At 51.0% G+C, this 20,719-nt stretch overlaps 2 protein-coding genes and 1 long non-coding RNA gene across 6 annotated transcripts in view; 1 reads left to right on the top strand and 2 right to left on the bottom strand.

Moving 5' to 3' along the window:
* The first annotated feature begins 9,165 nt into the window (after positions 1-9,165).
* Positions 9,166-19,252, top strand: PAQR7 (progestin and adipoQ receptor family member 7). 4 transcript variants are annotated; one of them, XM_040465439.1, is made up of 4 exons: positions 9,182-9,238; positions 11,768-11,845; positions 12,722-13,155; positions 16,813-19,252. In XM_040465439.1, the coding sequence occupies exon 4, from the start codon at positions 17,199-17,201 to the stop codon at positions 18,243-18,245; it is 1,047 nt and encodes a 348-aa protein (XP_040321373.1). In that variant the 5' UTR covers positions 9,182-9,238; positions 11,768-11,845; positions 12,722-13,155; positions 16,813-17,198; the 3' UTR covers positions 18,246-19,252. The 4 variants fall into 4 exon arrangements, with proteins under 4 accessions (XP_040321381.1, XP_040321373.1, XP_040321377.1 ...); XM_040465447.1 differs by lacking the exons at positions 11,768-11,845; positions 12,722-13,155 and having other exon boundaries at positions 9,166-9,238; positions 17,178-19,252; XM_040465443.1 differs by lacking the exons at positions 9,182-9,238; positions 11,768-11,845 and having other exon boundaries at positions 12,708-12,818; positions 17,178-19,252.
* LOC121023539 (uncharacterized) lies at positions 12,437-13,534 on the bottom strand. The gene is made up of 2 exons (XR_005787449.1): positions 13,353-13,534; positions 12,437-12,710 (listed from the first exon to the last, which is right to left on the bottom strand). It is a non-coding gene; the product is annotated as an uncharacterized LOC121023539 (long non-coding RNA).
* Positions 18,367-20,719, bottom strand: part of MTFR1L (mitochondrial fission regulator 1 like) — a 44,091-nt gene continuing 41,738 nt past the window's right edge. Inside the window, exon 7 of the mRNA XM_040465487.1 lies at positions 18,367-18,471. Coding sequence (XP_040321421.1) covers positions 18,390-18,471 — 82 coding nt within the window. The 3' untranslated portion in view covers positions 18,367-18,389. The remainder of the gene's footprint in view (positions 18,472-20,719) is intronic.

Raw genomic sequence — 20,719 nt, 5'->3', positions numbered from 1 at the left:
AGCAGCTCACCAACCAGCTGTTCTGGGAATAGGCTTCTCCTGCCTGCCGGTGGCAAACGATGACTGTTTCCATGGTGGAAAGGAAGGTGTGAGCCTCCCGAAAAGGATCTTACCCAAGGGGTTTCCTCCAAGACAGGACAACTACAGCAGAGCAGGGAATGGGGGGTACAGAAACCGAGGGGCGTGGTCAGGAGAGATCCACTAGGGAGTACCACCCTCTGCCTGGGAATGCTGGGGGAGGTCCCTGGGGGGGCGTTCCCTTGGGAGCCCGCAGAAGGGCCCCATGGGAACAGAATCTGCATTTGGGTACCTCCCATGCCCAGAGGCACCAATGCCTGATTACAACCACACCAGTGATGGCATTTTCAACCTCTGTCTCTTCCTCTGAGCTATCAGGGAGGAGAAGCTTGAGACTGAATAGAACAGAAAAACGATAGTAAGCAGGACCAGACTTTTTAATACTTGGAAAATGAGCTTGTGTCTGTACTATGTACCCCCAGGACAGAGAAGCCACAAGCCACAAGCAGGCACAGATGTCTAACGGGGCTAACAGAGCTAACGGGGCTCTGACAAGAAAGAATCGAGGGGCTGGGGCACCTGGGTGGTTCAGTTAGTTCAACATCCAACTCTTCACCTCAGGTTGTGATCTCACGGTTTGTGAGATCGAGCCCTGAGTAGGGTTCTGTACTGATAGCACGTAGCCTGCTTGGGATTCTCTCTCTCTCTTTCCCTCTCTCTTAAAATAGATAAACATTAAAAAAAAAAAAAAAAAGAATTGAGGGGTTGCCTGTGCCACACTAAGTCTAGCTCATTCAATGACTGCTTCCCCTGGGGTTTGTCTGGTGAACCCAGTCTGTGCCAGGCCCTGATGGGGCCTGTGCCAAATGCCCGTGTGGCCTTGACCCTTTCTTTCTCTGGGCCTCTATTTCTTCCAGCTGTGAAATGCCTCCCTTTTCCGAGGGCCCTACCAGACTTTGCCAGTCCGTGTGAAAAAGGATTTGAGGTCTCTCGTTCCAAGTGGGAAAATTAAATGTATCCCAAGCAATTAGCTCAGGTGGGCCATAGGGGGCCAGTCAGGCAATGGGTCTGAAATCAGGCAGCACGTCCGAAAAGTGATCTCCTCTGCACAATGAGAAAATATAAAAATTTAAATCTTTAAAGATGTTGATGGCAATGTCATTCTGAACAGCTTTTTTGAGACAGATTCTAACATACTATAAGCTTTACCTCTCGTATGTGTATAATTCCAGATTTTCGGGAAGTTTACAGAGTAATGTAACCATCACCACAGTCTAATTTGAGAACATTCCATCTGAAGGAGATCTCTCGTGTCTGTTCCCACCCCCACCCCTGGCAACTGCTAACCTACCTTCCGCCTCAGAGATTCCCCTCTTCTGGACATCTCGTGGAAATAGAATCACGCATTATGGTTTTTGCACCTGGCTGCTTTCACAGAGCGTAATGTTTGCGAGGTTCGTCCATTTTTAGCATGCATCTTACTTCATTCTTTTTTTTTTTTTTATGGCCAAAGAATATTCTATTGTACGGGCATGCCACATTGTATATTTGTCTGTTTATCATTGGTATATGTTAGGGTCGTTCCCGTTGTTGGGGGCTTATGATGAATAACACTTCTATGAACATTCGTGTAGAATTCTCTGTGTGGATGCATGTTTTCAGTTCTTGTGGGTAGCTTCCTAGGTGTGGTTTTGTTTCGCATTCCTACAATGACCAAGGATCCTGAGCACCTTGGCCTGTGCTTGATGGCCCTTGGGCATCCTCTTGGGTGAAATGTCAGTTCAGATCCTTTGCCCCATTTTTTAATTGAATTATTTATCTTTTTACTGAGTTTGAGTTCTGTATATATTCTAGTAGATATATCTAGTAGATACATGATGTTTGCAAATCTTTTCTCCCAGGCTGACTTATCTTTTTTTTAGTTAGCTTATCGTAAATGTAAGGGTTTATTTCTGGACTCTCGGTTCTGTTCCATTGATCTAGGTCTACTCATATGCCAGCAACATAGTGTTTTACTTGAGTAGCTTGATAGTCTATTTTGAAATCAGGAAGTCCTCTACTTTGTTCTCCTTTTTCAGAATTGTTTTGACTAATTTGGGTCCTTTGCATTGTCATATACATATTAGGATCAGCTTGTCGATTTCTACAAACCTGGTTTTCACAACCTGGTTTCCCCTTTTAGCCTCCTCTTCTATTTTTCCCAGCCCAATAAATGGACAGGGGAGGAGGAACTAAGGAGAAAAGGGTGCGTATCTCTCAAAGGGCCTAAACAAAAGGGAATAGGTTCAGAGGCAGGCACCTGCTGAGGTTTATTAGGGACCCTCTACTTGGGCTGTATTAGCACTCCAAGGCAGATGCCTTATAGCAGGGGGGTGAGCGCCGAGAGTGTAGGTCTGAGGACACAGAGAGATTCACTCCCAATCTGGAGAGTGGTTTCTCCGAGCTGATAAAGAGGAGGGACTGGGAAGAGCACCTACCAATTAGGACGACACAGGAAAGGCGGCGAGGGGGCTGAAGGAGCCTGGAGCGCTTGCGTTGTAAGAATCTTTTCTCCAGGGTCCTGATCCTTTGCAATAATAGCAGAAATGGTGGTGGTGGCGGGGGGGGGGGGGGGGGCCCGTTTGGTTTTGTTGGGGGGCCTTGATTTGCTGGAGTTGAAAATTAACAATTTTAGTGGTCTTGCTTTTAATGTTTATTTATTTTTGAGAGAAGGAGAGAGTGAGAGTGGGGGGGAGGGGCAGAGAGAGAGAGAGAGGGAGAGGGAGACGCAGAATCTGAAGCAGGCTCCAGGCTCTGAGCTGTCAGCACAGAGCCCAACATGGATGGGGCTTGAATTCACAGACCAGGAGATCACGACCTGAGCCGAAGTTGGGAGCTCAACTGACTGAGCCATCCAGGTGCCCCAAATTTTAGTGGTCTTTCTTTTAGGTGACTCATCTAGGGTATAAGTGAGCTGGTTTGCCAGCTTAGATCTGGAGTGGACATAGTTTCCTGTTCCATCCTGGTCCTTTTAACTAAAAGAGAAAGGTCCTGGTTTAACCCACTAATAAACACGGAGTGAAATGCTCCTCAGGCAGATCCAACATCTAAAGGAAGATCAGGATTTTCTTTAAAGACAATTTGGAGTCAGCGGTAGTAGTTGCAAACAGGTTCATAAGGTTTTTGTGTGCAAGCCCGAATTTTGTGAACTTTGTTCCGATCAGTGGGCTGAGAAAAAGCCACTGTAAATATTTCACGGACATTTCCGGGGAGTTTTCTGGCATCAGGCTCATTTTATCCAATGTTTGGCCTGGTCCTCACTGAAAAGCATATGGATATAAATCTGATTAGAAACCAGGCCGGTGAGCGCCTGGCTGGCTCAGTCAGTAGAGCATGCGACTCATGATCTCCAGGTTGTGAGTTCGAGCCCCATGTTGGATGTAGAGATTACTTAAAAAATAAAATCTTTTTTTAAATAGGCATCCCATGCTGTTTTGACAATTTTAATTTTAATTTTTTTAAATGTTTATTTATTTTGAGAGAGAGAGAGAGAGAGAGTGAGTGGGGGAGGACAGAGAGAGAGGGAGAGAATCCCAAGTAGCCAACTGAGCCACCGAGGCACCCGTTTTGACAATTTTCGAGCCATGACTGTCCAATCCAGTTTCGAGAAATGTAAGTTTGGGGAGATTGAAAGTCTCCCGTAATGACCATTGCTGTTCGAACCTACTTTCGGTTAAGTGATCTGTTGAGTTCGAAATGCAGGTGAGGAGGGGTGCCCCGGGGGGGCTCAGTCGGTAAGCCTCTGAATCTTCATTTTTGCTCAGGTCTTGATCTCATGATCGATCAAGCCCTGAATTGGGTTCTGTGCTGTCAGCACACAGTCTGCTTAAGATTCTGTCTCTCTCTCTCTCTCTCTCTCTCTCTCTCTGTCCCTCCCCCGCTCTGTCTCTCTCAAAGTAAATAAATAAACATTAAAAACAAAATGCACGTGAGCAGGAACAGCAGGTTCTAAATGTTAATGTTTAATTTTTTTATTTTGAGAGAGAGCGAGCGAACGAGTGGAGGAGGGGCAGAGAGAGGAGAGAGAATCCCAAGCAGGCTTTGCACCATCAGCACGGAGCCGGATGAGGGGCTTGAACTCATGAACCGTGACATCATGACCTGAGTGAAGCTGGATGCTCAACCAACTGAGCCACCCCAGGCCTCCCTATTTATTTATTTATATTTTCAAAAGATTTTATTTTTTAAGTAATCTCTACACCCAATGTGGGGCTCCTGAGATCAAGAGTCACATGCTCTACCGTCTGAGCCAACCAGGTGCTCCATCAGATAAGGTGACATTTAAACAGACACCTGAAGGCAGTGGGGCAGCAGACAGAAGTTCAGCTGTTTGGAGCCAGGACCAGCTTCTCGGCCATGTGACCCACGCAGTTGCACAGGACTTTGTGGTCAGGAGGGTCCCCATGCTTGGTTTCACGTTCTGTTCTTACTATATTGACATTCTTAATTTTTGAACAAAGACTTGCATTTTCATTTTGTAGAGGGCCCCAGACTCATGCCGGTCCTATCTGGGGCAAAGTGAGTTCCAGGCAGAGGGAGTATCAAGTGGAAAGGTCAGGAGGTAGGAATGTGTTGGCAACCTGGAGTCTGGAGTAGGAGAGAAGTGCATGGTTAGCTTCTGTATTTCTGACCTTTGAGCCCTCATTTTCGTCCTGGCTGCTCGCTGAGGTTCTGGCCTGTTCAGGGCTGCCCGGGAGGGCACGTGGAAGGGGCAGTGTGATTACAGGTTCAGGAAAGGTCTGCCTTACCCTGTATTTGTCCTGAGCTCTCCAGACTCGGCAGGTGTTTCAAGCTTTTATTTGGTGGGGGGAAGGGGTGGTCCTGGAAGCCCTGGTCTCGTCTTCCCCCAAAGCAGAGCCTGAGACAGAGACTTAGACACGAGTAGTTTGTTTGGGAGGTGACCCCAGACAGAGGAAAGGGAGGGAGTAAGGAGACAGAGAGGAGGAAGCAGGCAAAGCACAAAGGAGGGTGGGGGGTATCTTCTAGGTTGCTGCTTTCGGTCGGTCTCCCGGGCTCCAGAAAGCCTGGCGCAGACAGAATGCCTCCCAGAGTTGTCTTCTTCTGAGCGGGAGGCTGGAGCTTTCTCCAACAGCTTCCATGAGTGCTGCTCTCGGGGTGCCAACAGCCTGCACTTCTAGTCTGCACCTAAACCGGCAGGCTGAGCTAAGGCTTCCGGGAGAGCCGAGAGGCTGGAGAGCAGAGGCATGCCCGCTGGAGTGGGGCTGAGGTCAGCGGGCATGGGACTGCCCACTCGTGCCGAAGCTGAAATCTGCGGTGAGCCGTGACGGTGCGGCCCGGGCCACTCTTGTGTTTGCCTTGCTGGGGACAGTCACCATGGGGGCTCATCTGCGGATCCCTTGAGGAGGGCCGGCTGTTTACGATGGCTCCCACAATTGCAGGACACCCCGGGACACCTCCAGCCACTTTCTGCTGAGACCTCATGGCCCCTACGGGAGACTTTGGGGCTGGATCTAAGGCGCAGTTCAGGCCTGGGGGCAGCACATACCTGTGTCCTGCTTCCGTGGAAATGCAGTTAGTTCCCTCTACCACTGGCCTCCACTCTGCTTCTCCTGGCTTGCGTCCCCTTTGGGGCTTGCGGGCAAGAGTCAGACACCCGGCCATGGAGTCCCAGGGGACACCCCCGACCTCTCTGGTGTCCTTGAAACCCCCCTCACCCCATCCCACCCAAAGAAAACCCTCTCTCTACTCTCGGACTCCAGTCTCCACACTGCCTTCAGGATAAAGCCCTCCACCTTGGCAAGGCTCTCTTCTTTCCAGCCCCTCCCTGCCTTTCGAATGCCATCTGTTGCCTGCCGGTCCTCTGTGCCCCAGCCCCAGCACGTGATGGCTCATTTCGGAAACTCACCCCGCCACTCAGACCTCTGCACCTTTGCATATGCTCTTCCCCCTGTCTTGAAAGTCCTTTCCCTCCTCATGCCTTGGTGAACTCTTCCTCATCCTGTAAGACTCTCTCCAAGTGGACTTTAGGCAGAGAATTTCTGTAGGCAATCAGTACCCCCCCGGCGCTGTGCCCCCACTGCACCATGCACAGTTGAAACTGTGGTCTTGGGTCAGACCCTCTGGGTTTGAATCCTGGCCTCGCTATGTGTATGAGTCAGGAATTATTTCAACCATGCTGTGTAACAAACCACCGAAACATTGGGGAGGGGGCGCTTATAACAAGCCTTTCCTTTTCCTCATTGGCAAAGGGAGGGAATAAAGAACTGAAATAGAGTAATAGTTGGCATTTGTTGAGGAAGCAGTCTCTGCCAGTCAGTGTGAGTACTTTTCATGGGTTATTTCATTTACTCCTCATACCAACCCTACATGGAGGGTATTGACCTGTTTGAGAACGAATGAACTAGATACCCAGAGAGGTTACCTAACTTGCCTGGGGGGAGGGACAGAGCTAAGGTGCGAACCCAGACAGGATACACTCCTGTGTGTCACTGCTTTGCTGCCCCCAATGAGCGGATGCCCTTGTTTGGGGGAAAAGATAAGAATGTGTTCAGGACAGTTCAGGCCACACATCCTTTTTCTTACTTTGGATGCGCTGAAGCCCTTCCCGGTGGTCTCCTGGCTCAGCGCCTGACTTCTGAGGCCCTTTGACTCTTTAGGCCTATCCAGGAATCTGATCTCCCTGGACACCCTGGTCCTCTAATGACCCGACCTGATGCCTAGGAAGGCAGCTGGATGATGCATAGGTTACTGGATAGGTTTTCCACCCACCCTCTCCTAGAGTGTGGATGCAAAGGATTACGGGGCTTTGGGGTCTGGGAGCAAGGAAGGCATTGGGCCTCACCCAGGCAGCTGAACTGGGGGAGGGCAGGGGAGGGAGGTGCCCTTGGCTGCCCTGGAGCTGCTCTCACCCTGCCTGGGCTGGAAAAGGAGGGGGGGGGGGGGCAGCAGGGTAGGGGAGGAATTGTCCTGGCCCCACAGCGTCACATCTTGTTGCCAGTACTGTGTACCAGATAAGAGCTAGGCTGGGAACCAGGCCTGCCACTAGCCAACTGGGTGGCCTTGGGCAAGTAGCATCTCTGGAACCAGTTTCCTCATCCACAGAATGAGATAATGAAACTACATCCTCATGGGCTTATAGTGCATGTAAGGGGGGCTTTGCATGGGGCCTGGCACACGGCAAGTGCTCCGTAACTGATCGCTGTTCCTTTTTAAAATTATTTTTATCATTCAGCTCTTAAATATCCATAGCCAAGTGTCACGGGCAAGTGACTTTTCTCCCCAAGCACATCTCCAGATCCATTTCTCAGAACCTAAGTATATCGGGAGCTATGTGACCTGGAATACATCATTTCTGTCCTCTGGGCCTCGGTTTTTCTATCCATAAAATGGGGGGGGGGGGTCATCTCACTCAATTTTGTAGGAATGCATGGGACTAAATGAGATAATATAACAGCCCCATGTGCCCTTTCTGATCTTCAGTTTCCCAGTTTGTAAAATGTGTTAATAGGGTTGTCTGGATCAAAGGAGGTAGTTATGGCAACTGTTTAGCACACGGCTCTCAGCCGAGGGCAAGAGCTTAATAAACTGTAGCTTTAAAAACATGTTGAGTACAGAGCAGGTGTTTCCAAACTGGAAGCTGAGTCTAAGTTACCTTCCAAGTTTTCAGTTTTTATTCACTATGATAGAATATATTCCATCATATAGAACATGATTTCCAGGGTGCCTGGGTGGCTTAGTCGTTTAAATGTCTGACTTAGTCTGAGGTCATAATCTCACGGTTCCGTGAATTTGAGCCTCGCATTGGGCTCTGTGGATCCTGCCTGGGTTCTCTCTCTCTCTCTCTCTCCTCCTCCCCCCTCAAAATAAATAAATAAACCTTAGAATATAATTTCCATAATGTCCTTACTTGTCTGTTTCCTATTCCCTACCTGTTCTAAATGATGGGATCTTTTATGGTATTTTGTCTCTCCACATGAGTAATAGGGATTTCACTAAATCTTAGGGTTTGGGTTTGTCTGAATCTGTTGAAGTAAAGACCTGTTGCATCCTAGTACATTATGATTATATATGTTTTGTTATAATATAATGAGGAAATATACATTCGTCTAGTATTCACTGTGGTTGACAATGAACCTTCATACCCGTTGTTTTATTAATTCTCCTAACAACCTGTCAGGTATTCCTGTTTCCATTTTATAAGTAATAAACTGGAGGCTGAGAACAAGGAGACTTGCCCAAGGTCACATAGTGAGTTAAGGGTAGCACCAGGATGTGGATCCTGTCACCTCGCCCAGCCCCCTGCACAGTCTCTCTGAATGGACTCAAAACTCCCTGAGGGCAGAGCAGTGTCCCCTTTTAGACTGTCCCCTTTCTGCTCTGTATCCATCAGGCTGTGTGCACCCCAGACGCGGTGGGGGTGTCTCCCACTCTGCTGGTCTAGTGCGGGGGAGGGACGATACGCTGAGGGCCTCGTGTATGCAGGGATCCCTCACCCTTTGGGTGCTCCCACTTCTGGGGGGAGATATTACACTAGGGTATTACACTAGGGAGTAGAAAGTGGGTGTTTTAACAGAGGTTCAAACACCAGGCCTTGGGCTGGCCGACCAGGGGAAACCGCCCACGGAGAGAGCTAAGGTGGGAACTTAAATGAGACAGGGGTGCAGAGGCGGGGTGGAACTCCCCAGGCAGAGACACGAAGACGGGGAAGGCCTGGCCCATCTCGACCAGAAACAGCCCAATGAGCGGTGGCGTGTGCGGCCCCTGCTGGCTTCGGGGCTGGGCGGCGGGCTTTCGCTGGAATTATCCGCGCTCCTGCTCCGACTTGCCCGGCGCCCGCAAGTCAGCTACCCGGGCTCGGGAGCTGGTGGTTCAAGACCGCGGAAGTGGGACCCGCTCAGCGGGCTCCGCAGCGCCACCGCCCAGCCGGGGACTTGGGCAACCACTTCTGCTGTCCGGGCCTCCGTCTCCGCGTCTTTCTGCCCCACGATCGCCAGAGGAACTCCCAGGACTGCACGGTCGCGGGGGTGGGGAGCCCCCCTGCCGCTGGGCGCAACACGTGGGCGCGGCGGGTAGGGAAGCACCGCCCCGCGCCCCGCCCCCCGCCCGCCTCCGGGCCGGGCCACCCGCCGCCCCTTTATCAGTCGGCGGGGCGCCGGGACGCCGAGGGCCGCGGTCCGAGCCGGCCGGCCTCGCCGCTCCGCTCCGCTCCGCTCCGCCGCAGGTACCGGGAGCCGGCGGCGGGGCGCTGGGCGTGCTCCCGGGGAGCGGCGCGCACGCGGGCGGGGAGAGAGGCTGGAGTCGGAGCACCCCCGGGCAAGAGTGGGAGGATGCTGGGGGACCAGCTGGAAGGGAGCACCTCGGAGGGAGTGGGCAGGGCGGAGGGCCGGCCTGGGCCGGCCGTGGTGGCCGCGGTGGCCGGGAGGAGGAGAGGCCGGCGGCTCGCTGCTCCGCCTGCGGCGGGGCTAGGGGGGAGGCGGATCCAGGGAGACCCCAGGAGCAGAAGGTGCATGAGTACCTAGAACTGGGTGATGTGAGGGGGTCCCCCTCTGGGGACGCCTGGGCCGGTTGGGATGGAGAAGCCTGCCTTGGTGTCAGGAAAACATGGAGGTTTCCCCACCCAATGAGGAAAGGGGAGGGAGCCCCACACCACCCATAGCACTTGCTTCAAGTCTGCAGGCTTTGAGGACCCCCCTCCCCAAAGGTTTCCCTGGGGCAGCCCATTCTGCCTGGCCCCCCTACTCAGGCCACCGCTGGTGAGTTTGAGGGTTTGACGGATTCCCGGAGCCTGGCTGCACCCGGAGGGATGGCCCAAGACCTTCTGTTTAGCTCCTAGGGAAGAGGGTCTCAGCCTCACAACCAGAGTCTTGTGCCACCTCTGAGGCTCGTGGTGAAAGGCTGTCCCTCTCCAGCCTCAGTTTCCCTAACCAGAGGGGCCCTTGCTGGCCAGTGGTGAAAGTTGGGTCCTTTTTCCATCCCTTGTGCTGGGCGACTGTAGCCAGCTCACCCAACCTCTCTGGGCCTGCCTTCCTCTTAGAGTTCTACCTTGTCCTCAGAGCATTTGTGAGTCCGAGTTCCACAGAAGAATTCCTTTGAGTTATTTATTCTATCCCGATCACAAATGGAGGCCCAAAGTGCGGTTACCAAAAGCAAAAATGATGTCCGTTTGGTTTTGGAAGAAATAGAAGGACTTTTTGTTTAAACACATTCTGCCGAGTCTGGGAATTGGTTTGCATTGAAGGAGGTCACCCAGTTGCTGGGAGATCAGGAGGCCAGCCGGGGATGAAAACTTTGCTTGTGTAATGTATGGCCATCCCCTGGGTGACTGGAGGTTGACCACAATGGATAAAGGGCAAGAGCACTGGTTTTGGAGTCAGATGATGTGCCCTCTGCCATCCTGCCTCCTGGGCTGTGATGCCAGTTTACACGGAGGCTCAGAGTTGCTTTGAGGCAGAAGCGAAATGTGGGTGAAAGTTCCTTGTAAACAGCAAGCCACTGTAAATTACCGATGTTAGTGCCTCATCTTATTAATATTTTGGGCTTGTATGTGGTATTGTCCTTGTCAGGATCCCTCAAGGATCTCCTAACAACTCCTGTGTTAACGCAGATCTGGCCTTACTATCTTATGTATGTATGTAAGTATGTATGTAAGTATGTATGTATTTTTAAGTAGGCTCCACACCCAGTGTGCAGCTTGAACTCATGATCCTGAGATCAAGAGTTTGTGTTCTATCTACTGAGCCAGCCAAGCCTGCCTTACTATTATTTTTACGAGGTTAGACTTTGTCTTCTATGGCAAGATAAAGTCTTGAGGGAGTGTGCTGAACAATGAAGGCCCAGAGAAGCAACAATGAATATTTTACGTGCCAAGATGGAGGCAAGAGACAAAGTTAATTATAACCAAATACTCATATTAGGTGGGTTTTTTTTCGTTAGGCTATTAAGCTCCAAGAATGCAGGGTATTAACACCCTTAGTTCTTACCCTTAGCTGTTGATTAGCTGGGCTATTAGTTCTATAAGGGAAGTGTTTTAATTGCTTTGTTCACTGCTGACGCTCTAGCACCTGGCACATAGTGGGCCTAAAACAAATATTGGAATGTCTCAGGGCCTGAAGGGACCTTTGACGTTACTGATAAATTCACTCTCTCCTTTGACACCTGGAGAAACAGGGCCAAAAGGGGAATGGACTTGTCCAAGGTCACACAGGGATTAAGCGGCTGAGCCGGGACTAGAATCCAACAAACAGCAAAAACAGCGGCGCCATGCTGTGCCAGAACTAACATCTTGCATCAGTAACTTTGTTTTGCTTTCACAAGAGCCCAAGGGGTAGCTATTATTATCCTTTGATTATCAATGAGGAAATAGGCTCAGAGAGGTTAAGGGACTTACCAAAGTCACAGAGCTGTTCAGTTTCAGACTTGAAATCCCATCCTCACATAAAAATGGGAACACGGCTTCACTTGAAGTAGTCTGCCGGAGTGGTAGATGCCCTCCCTTGGGACGTCAGCTCTTTCCAATTCTGCGTGGTCACCACCTCGGTGGCTTCTCTTGGGGCTGGATTTTCCTAGGCCCGTGGGCATATCGTTTGTGTGGGTGAGCCTGTCTGCTTCATTCAACATGTGCCCCAGCCCTGTCGCATTTTGCCTGCCGTGTGCACTAAAATCTACGGGATGGGTATAACCCGGGGCTCTCCCACTTCAAAGCCCATTTACTACCCCATCCCGACAACCTGGTCTTCTGTTTTGCTCACAGGTACTTATGGGACTTTTTGACCGTGTGTGTCGGGTAGAGGCCAGGAGGAACTGGGGCAAGACTTGGTTGAGAAGCTAGGTGAGGAGATGGAAAAGGAGAATGGGAGGTGGGAGGGCAGAGGAGGACAGAGCTCCTCGGATTGACAGGAGCTCCCCCTTGAGCCCTGGAGATCTCTGTTCTGGGGCTCGGCCAACCTGGAAGCTTCCCAAACCTGCAGGACACGCCCTGGCCAGACTTTATGCCTTCTGGATCACCTGCTAGCATGGTCTACCCCTTCACCCTCCCACTGGGGGATGGGGCAGCCGGAGTGGCAACCCTCTCCCTGGCAGTTTCATTTCCCAGCCACCTCTCTTGCGTCTGTGCCCAAGTGCAAATCTTCAGGGCTCTGTGAATCCACAGGGGTTACTCTGAATGGTCTATGCTGGGGAGAATTTAATCATTAAATAAGGTCAGTGTCTCCAGAAGTTCCAACTCCAGCCAAATTTCCTTGGTCCTCACATGCATCCTCATAGAAAAGTAAATATTTCAAGGGACAAGGTTAACTGAAGCCCCCAAGTCCAGTGGGACCAGCTCTTGATGGCCAAAAGAGGACAGTTTTTTAGGGGACATCAAGTGAATCTTTCAGGCTGGGGTATTTCAAATACGACTACTATTAATAATAATTAGTAATAGTAGCAATCATTTATCAAGTTGCTAAACTGTGCTAAAAATTTGTCCGAATAAAGTTAGATCCTTATAAGCAGTCTGTGCCGTAGATGATATTGTAATTCCCATGAGGGACTAAGGATCAGAGAAGGTGAGTCGCTTGTCTTAGATCACAAAGCTAGCATGTTACAGAAGCAGGCATCAAACCTGGTTTGTCTGAATCTGGAGTCCATCTCCTTCATGAGCCTTCATAGTGTCTGCTTTCTCCTTGAGTCCTAACTTCTTTCCATTATGATTCCTGGGGAGTAGGGGGACAGAAGCCAGTCAAGTTTTCCTGACACCCATCAACCAGGCCCTGGTCACCTGGTCTCAGCCCAGCTTTGCCTGCCTTGCCGTGTGATCTTGGGTAAGTCATGACTTTGTAGCCAGCCACTGGGTTTTCCCAGATGTTTCCTGTGGAGGCTAATGCTGAGCTTCCTTGTGCAGCCGTGGCCTGGCTAGGAGGGCAGTGGTTAGCCTGGATTTGACCAATGTGGGAATGGTGTTGGGGAGGGGAAGGGAGAGGTGGAGGTTGTCTTTAGCCCCACCCTCTGGTGACATCACACAAGACAACCTCCAGTCCCTGGAAGCCCCGCGCTTAGTGACCCTCACCTGTGGAAGTACCGCAGGTGCTTGGCATCTGGAGAATTTGCCCAGTCCCACAGCAGAATCCATCGGCCCCCAGGCTCGAGAAAATTCCCTAGGTAACCTAGGTTTGGAGGGGGGCCAGGAAGGGGGGCCCTGAAGCAGGCAGGTCCTGGCAGCCTGGTGGGCAGATGACTCAGGATTCTCTGAGGGTGGCCTCTGGATCCCTCCCCTCATCCTTCCAGCTCTTTCTGGACCCCTGCACCTGCTCCTTTCCCCTGGAGTCAGGAGATGGGAACGAATTCTGAAAACAGACCTGTTCAGATGGAATGGGGCTGCTGGGTGAAGTCTAAAGGAAGTAGGGAACAGGATCTCTTTATCCCAGGATGGAGCCTCTGGGGTCTGTGCTTAGGGTCCACTGCGTCTGGTGGAGGAGGAGGGCCCTGAGTGACCTCTTGCCACCTGAGGAGGGAGCTGTGAGATAGGGCTTCGTTGGTGTAGAGCCAGTGGGTGGCTTGGTAATGTGGGGAGGCTGAGGTCTCTAGATGTGTGTCAGTTGCTGGAAGACTAAGGAAATAATTTATGGGAAAGGCCTTGGCTACCTGCTTTAGACCATTCTTTTCCAAAGTATGATGGAGATTGGTGTGACAGGAGGCCGGGCAGCAGCAGAGTGGCTAAGAGTGCCTGTACTTGGCAGTCAGAGAGCTGGGTCCAAATTCTGGCTTCTCTGTCTCTGTCTCTGTCTCTCTGTTTCTCTGTCCATGTTCCTCCCTTGGGAAGGAGCTCCTAACCTCTCCCAATTTCACTGTCTGCAGCAGCAAAATGGGCATAATGATACCTACCTCCAAAGGCTAGTTATGAGAATTAATTGTAACAAGGTTATAAAGACTGAGCACATAGTAAACACTTACTACATTTCAGCTGGTTTTGGTTTTTTTTTTTTTCAAATGTTTATTTATTTTTGAGAGAGAGAGAGAGAGAGAATGTGAGCAGGGGAGGGGCAGAGAGAGAGAGAGGGAGACACAGAATCTGAAGCAGGCTCCAGGCTGAGTTGTCAGCACAGAGCCCAATGCGGGGCTCGAACTCACGAGCTGTGAGATCATGCCCTGAGCCACCCAGGTGCCCCCAATTCAGCTGGCTTTGTAATATAATTATTACTAGGAAAAGAATCCTTGGTCAGGTAGGCTTGACACATGTAGGTTCAACAGAGGGAAGCTGGCTTCTTTGCTGTAGGACTTCTCAGAGACGTTAATAGGCTGTTAGGCCTTGGGAAGTTCTAAGGGTGGGATATGGAGCCTTGGACTGTATTTAATGGATCACAGGGACCCAGGAACTAGGCCACCATCGCACATTATCATTCCCTGGTCTTCTCCCTTGGGGTGGAATGGAAACCTTGCTGGATTGGGCAACACTGGGGAAGGCCTTTCTGTCTCTGGGCTCTTGTTTTCTCAGTGTAAAACAAGGGTGCTGCATGAGATGCTTTCAGAGGCCTTTTCTGGCTCCCCAAGGTTCCGAGCTGGGAAGCCAAAGTTGTAGACAGGGGTGAAGGCTGAAGCCCAGGCTCTTGGGGAGGAGAGGACCTCCACTGCTGGTTCCGCCACTAGCACAGCAGGCCAGGGGGTTCTTGTGGTCTGGACGGAAGTGGCCGGCAAGGCTGTCTGGGGAATAGCAAGTGGAGGCGTCCTGTACTCCCCTTGTGCAGTATTGTAGTAACTTATTTAACTCCTGCCTCCTCATTGGACCAGGAGAGGCCAGAGACCAGAGCTGACTTGAGAAGTGTAGTGCGGGAGGAGCTTCAGGCTAGGGTGAGGAGGCTTGATGGGCTGGCGGCTTGTCTTGCTGCCTTTGCATGGCAAGCTCCCTGCATTTACTTGGACTGTGTATAAATTATCAGGGGGCGTTTGGGGGTGATCATGGTGCTGCTGGTGGCAGAAACGTGAGTGCTTTATCCTGCCCTGGATCTCCTTGCCTGTTACAGTGACTGGTGCACAGGTAGTTGCAATAAATGTCTGATGAAAGATGGACAGGGCTCCTGGGTGGCTCAGTCAGTTGAGCGTCCAACTCTTGATTTTGGCTCGGGTTGTGGTCTCACGGTCGTGGGACCGAGCCTCATATCAGGCTGGAGCCTGCTTGGGATTCTTTCTCTCCCTCTCTCTCTTGCTCCTCCCCTGCTCTCTCTCTCAAAATAAATGAAAAAGGAAAGAAAGACAGAAAAAAAGACAGAGAGAGAAAGAAAGAAAGAAAGAAAAAGAAAGAAAGAAAGAAAAGAAAGAAAGATGGACAGAAAACCAGGATGCTGAGTCTAATAAACTTGTTAGAGAGAATTTGAGGGATGGGAGTCATCTGGCAGGTGCTAGTTTTTCAGTAGATGTTTTGATTTAATGAATGCCATAGTGAATACTGATAAGCCTGAATTAAGCAACTGGTTCCGGGCCAAACTGTATATAGGGTATATAATTAGGGACTGATGAATAGCACTTCCCACCGTGTCTTGCAAAGGGCAGTTCAGTGGTTAAGATTGCAAGCTGAGTTCAGATCCTACCTAGGTGGGGGGGGGGGGGGGGCGGGGAGGCAGGGTCCTTAACTTCTCCATGCCTCAGTTCCTTATCTGAAAAATGGGAATAATGAGAGCACCTACTCACAGGGGGTTAAGAAGCATAAATGAGTCAATTGTACATAAAGTGCTTGAGACAGTGTCTTGCACATAGCAAGTACTGTATAAGCATTTGCTATGATTTGTTTTCATCTCGGTAACTCCACCATACTATGAAGTTCCCAGGGGTAGGGATCAAATCTTTTTCCTCTCTGCCCTCCCCTGGACCGAGCACAGGATCGGAGGCAGAGGAGGGGCACAGTGTTTGCTAAATGCACAAACGGATGAATGAATGAATGAATATGTTTTATATGCTATGTTGTATAACCTATACAGGGGAAGTGGGAGGGGGGCAGTAAGGAGGTCCCCTGGCCCACAAGCATTTCAATGAGGGAAAGGAAGTTGGCACAGGGTGTGCTATTTGGGTTAGGTGGGAATGAGGGTAGGAGCAGGGTCTCGAACGCAGGCTGAGGGGTTAGATTTGACTTCTTTGGCATTAGCAAGCATGGGTGGGAGTGGAAAGGCTGGAGGAGGGATCTTCTGAGGGGAGTTGTGGATGAGGGGAAGGGCTGTTTTAAAGACCAGTTGTTACCAGGGACTTTCAGGAACAAAAGTGGCTTTTTGAGTTGGAGACTTAAAGGGTATGAAATGTTACCGGGACGCTGTTATGTTCTTTGATTTAACAAGTACTGAGTGCCAGCCGCCTGCTAAGCACCAGCGGTTCACAAAATAATGACACACACTGCCTACCCTTAGTGAGCTCACATGAGCAAGTTTAATGCCCATGGGGAACGTTATACTAGTGAAAGGATGGGTATCTTATGGTAGGCACTCGAGTAGAGAGGTCATCATCAGAGGTTCGGGGGGCCGGGGAAAGTATCACAGAAGAAACGGGTTTTGAGGGATAATTAGGAGTTTGCCATGTAGGCAAGATGAGGAAAATGTCTCAGGCAGAGGGAACAGCTTGTGTCAACCTGAGGACATGTGGGAAACAGCAGGCCCAGGGGTGCGGTGAGGCTATGGCTGGATGTGAAGGGCACTGCGGTTGAGCGATAAGGCTGGAAAAAGGTAGCAGGGGCCAGATCATGGAGGGTGATGGAAGGTGAGTGGGAGACCCTGGTCACTCGGAAGGGGCTAAAGGTAGAGGCAGCGGGTCTGTCAGCAAGGTCATTGTCACCACCAGATGAACACAGATGGCGGCATGAACACAGGAGGAAACAGCAGGGGCTGCTGTGTGGAGCCTGGACTGGGGTGGAAATGGCTGAGGTAGTGAGCCTCCTTAATTATTCCTCGGAAATTTACTGAACATCTACTACATGCCAGGCACTGTTCGAGGCACATGGGATACATCGGGGAGTACAGTCACGGGATCCTCGCTGAGCTAGCTCTTCCTTAGGACGACTCCTCTCTTCTGAAACTCAGTGTGGGGACAAGGGGGCAGGAAGGAGGGACTAAGAACTGGGCTTCCGAGCCTCCCAGCTGCTGCTGGTGGTGCCATCAAGGGTCGAGGACACCAGTGTCCTGACTTTGCTCTGGCCTCTCTCCCAGCTCCCTGCCTGGCCCACAGCCATGGCCACGATGGTGGCCCAGAAGCTCAGCCATCTCCTGCCCAGTTTGCGGCAGGCCCACCAGGAGCCTCGGCCGTCTAGGCGGCCAGAGCCCGTGTTCACAGTGGACCGTGCCGAAGTGCCACCGCTCTTCTGGAAGCCGTACATCTACGTGGGCTACCGGCCGCTGCATCAGACCTGGCACTTCTACTTCCGCACGCTGTTCCAGCAGCACAACGAGGCGGTGAACGTGTGGACCCACCTGCTGGCAGCCGTCGTGCTGCTGCTGCGGCTGGCCGTCTTCGTGGGGACCGTGGGCATCTGGGGAGACCCGCACGCGCTGCCCCTCTTCATCCTCCTCCTCGCATCCTTCACCTACCTCTCCTTCAGCGCCTTGGCTCACCTCCTGCAGGCCAAGTCCGAGTTCTGGCATTACAGTTTCTTCTTCCTGGACTACGTGGGCGTGGCCGTGTACCAGTTCGGCAGCGCCCTGGCACACTTCTACTACGCCATCGAGCCTGCCTGGCACGCCCAGGTGCAGGCCGTCTTCCTGCCCGTGGCCGCCTTTCTCGCCTGGCTTTCTTGCACTGGCTCCTGCTACAACAAGTACATCCAGAAGCCTGGCCTGCTGGGCCGCACTTGCCAGGAGGTGCCCTCAGCGCTGGCCTACGCGCTGGACATCAGCCCCGTGGTGCATCGCATCGTGGTGTCCCCTGACCCTACCTCAGACGACCCGGCTCTTCTCTACCACAAGTGCCAGGTGGTCTTCTTCCTGCTGGCCGCCGCTTTCTTCTCCACCTTCATGCCTGAGCGCTGGTTTCCTGGCAGCTGCCACGTCTTCGGGCAGGGCCACCAGCTCTTCCATGTCTTCCTGGTGCTGTGCACGCTGGCCCAGCTGGAGGCCGTGGCACTGGACTACGAGGCCCGGCGGCCCATCTATGAGCCTCTGCATACCCGCTGGCCCCACAACTTCTCTGGCCTCTTTCTGCTCACCGTGGGCAGCAGTGTCCTGACCGCGTTCCTCCTGAGCCAGCTGGTACGGCACAGACTCAACCGGAAGGCCCAGTGAATGGCGGGGGCGGGCGGGGGGGGGCAGCTGGGAGGGAGGGAGGGAGGTGTAGTGGGGGCCCAGGGGTCCGGGCTTGGCTCCAGATGGGAACAAGGCCTGGTAACGTTGTTTGTGTCTGGCGTTCGGTGACTTTCTGTGTATGCCTCAGCTGCCAGGGGCGGTGATGGCCAGTCCTTGGATTTGGGGATTGGCCGCGAGCTGCTGGGGTTCACCGCTTGGGCCTGCCCTGGGAGAGGAAAAGAGAGAAAAATGTGGGCCACCTTGGCCTGCCTCCCCCCATTGCCTCTCGCTAGGGATGAGGATTGGGGGTCAGCTGGGCCCAGGACCTTGGTTTGGAGCTTCCAGATGATCTGAGAGGGAGTGACAGTGGAATTCAGGCCAGAGTCTGCTTTGATCTGAAAGGCAGAAGAGGGCTCAGCAAACCCCCTCTACCCAGATGTCATTGGTGGATAGGAAAGGGGGAGGCTCCTAATGTGTGTAGCCTACTCTTACCATTCTTTGACCTCCAGCCTGGAGCTTTAGAGTTCCAGGAAGTCCCCAAAGATAGAAGATTGTGTTAAGTGGAAATGGATCCCATCAGTGCCCCATACCTCTTCAGTCCTCTCCCCACCCGGTGAGCCCCCAGCCTTTCTAGTTCCGGCCTTGATGTCCTGCATATCCTGTTCCCAGCCTGTCTCCTGGTTTCCATGATCACCGTTCAGTTATGCTTTCAGTGTTTCCTGGGCCTCTGCTCAGAGGCAGGCCACCAGCTGGCCTGTGGATCCATGCAGGATGATAAAAGCTTTCACATCAGAATGGCCTGTCAGGGGAAGCACTGAGGAGGGGAATAATCAGTGCTGCCTGTGACCCTCAAGGTCTTGGGTTGGAAAGGGTGAATGGAGAAGTGCATTCCTGGTAGAGGAAAAACCTATACAAAGGCCTTCCTTTGTACGGAAGGAGGAGTTCAGTGGGGCTGGACTTAGGGGTGGTCTGAACTCTGATGCAATAAAGTAACTGTGATAACACCAGCCTCTTGGCTTTTTGTCTCCTCTCCCAGGAACCCCCATGGACCTGCTCACTGTGTTGAGGGGGCTTTCCAGGGGAAGCTGGGGCCCCCAGGGATCAGAACAGGGAGGAGGAAGGCAGTTCCTGTTTTATCTTTGCCTGGGGATGGGGTTGGGGGCCCTATACACTATATGTATGAACTTTTTCATTTTGGCAAGGAAGGGAGCACAGTTGTATTACTAAATATGTTTTAGAAGATAAAGGAACATAATCCCACTTTATAACTTGACAAGGACTTCATTTTTTGGTCTTTCCTTCAATCAAGGAGGATTTTATATGAACAGTGAAGGAAAATTAGGAAGTACAGATAATTTAAAAAAGCCCAAATGAATAAGAAATATCATTCTCCCGATATGTATACACACACACACACAGTGGATATATAATAGGATATATATAATAGGATATCCTATTATATATATTATATCCTATTATATATTATATATATACATATATGTATATATAATATACTATATATAATATATATAATTTATACACATATAATTATATACATATAATATGTATATATTATATATATAATATATATAAATATATATAATTTTTTGTATATGATGTATATATATTTATATATAGTTATATACATATAATATGTATATATGTATATAATTTATATATATACATATATAAAGAACATCTATGGGACACGTGATTAGGGATGGAATGGATGAGTGGGATGCCAGCACTTCTGCATTTCTGAGGGGCTTTCAGAATTTGCAAAGTACTTTCACAAATGTTACCTCACTTGATCCTCTTTAAAATCCAAGGTCACACATGAGCTGTGAAGGCAGGACTGGGAGCTGATAGGCCTGGGACTCCAAACTTTGAGCTTTCATTTTACTCCCCATTTTCTAAATCCTCTCCCATGTGGTCTCATAGTTATGCTTAGATCTTTTTTTCACTTTCAAGAGTAATTCATAAACTCGAGTGTTTGGTTACTGAGACTCAAAACCCAGAGCCCCGGGGAAGTTACATTTACAGCAAGAAAGTGCAACTAGGGGCGCCTGGGTGGCTCAGTGCGTTAAGCGCAGTGGGACTCGGGCTCAGGTCATGATCTCACAGTTGGTGGGTTCGGACCCCTCATCGGGCTCTACGCGGATAGCTCAGAGCCTGGAGCCTGCTTCACATTCTGTGTGTGTCTCCCCTCTCTCGGCCCCTCCCCCGCCCGCTCACTGTCTGTCACAAGTAAACATTTAAAAATTTTTTAAAAAGTGCAACCAACACAGCAAAAAGCATATAAGCATATATTCCTTATGCAGTGTCGCGAACGCGTTGACACAGCACAGTCGCGGGAAAGCGACTCTCGAGTCAGAAGACCCGTCACAAATGACGTGAAGGCCTCAGTAAAGGGCAAGGAGCGAACCCACGGTTAAAGCCTCCGGCGGGAGTTAAGGAAAGGGGCGGGGCTTGAG

Source organism: Herpailurus yagouaroundi, unplaced genomic scaffold (assembly GCF_014898765.1).
Source record: "Herpailurus yagouaroundi ecotype Mexico unplaced genomic scaffold, PumYag 77, whole genome shotgun sequence".
NCBI lineage: Eukaryota > Metazoa > Chordata > Mammalia > Carnivora > Felidae > Herpailurus > Herpailurus yagouaroundi.
This window is presented reverse-complemented; position numbering and strand designations above follow the sequence as displayed.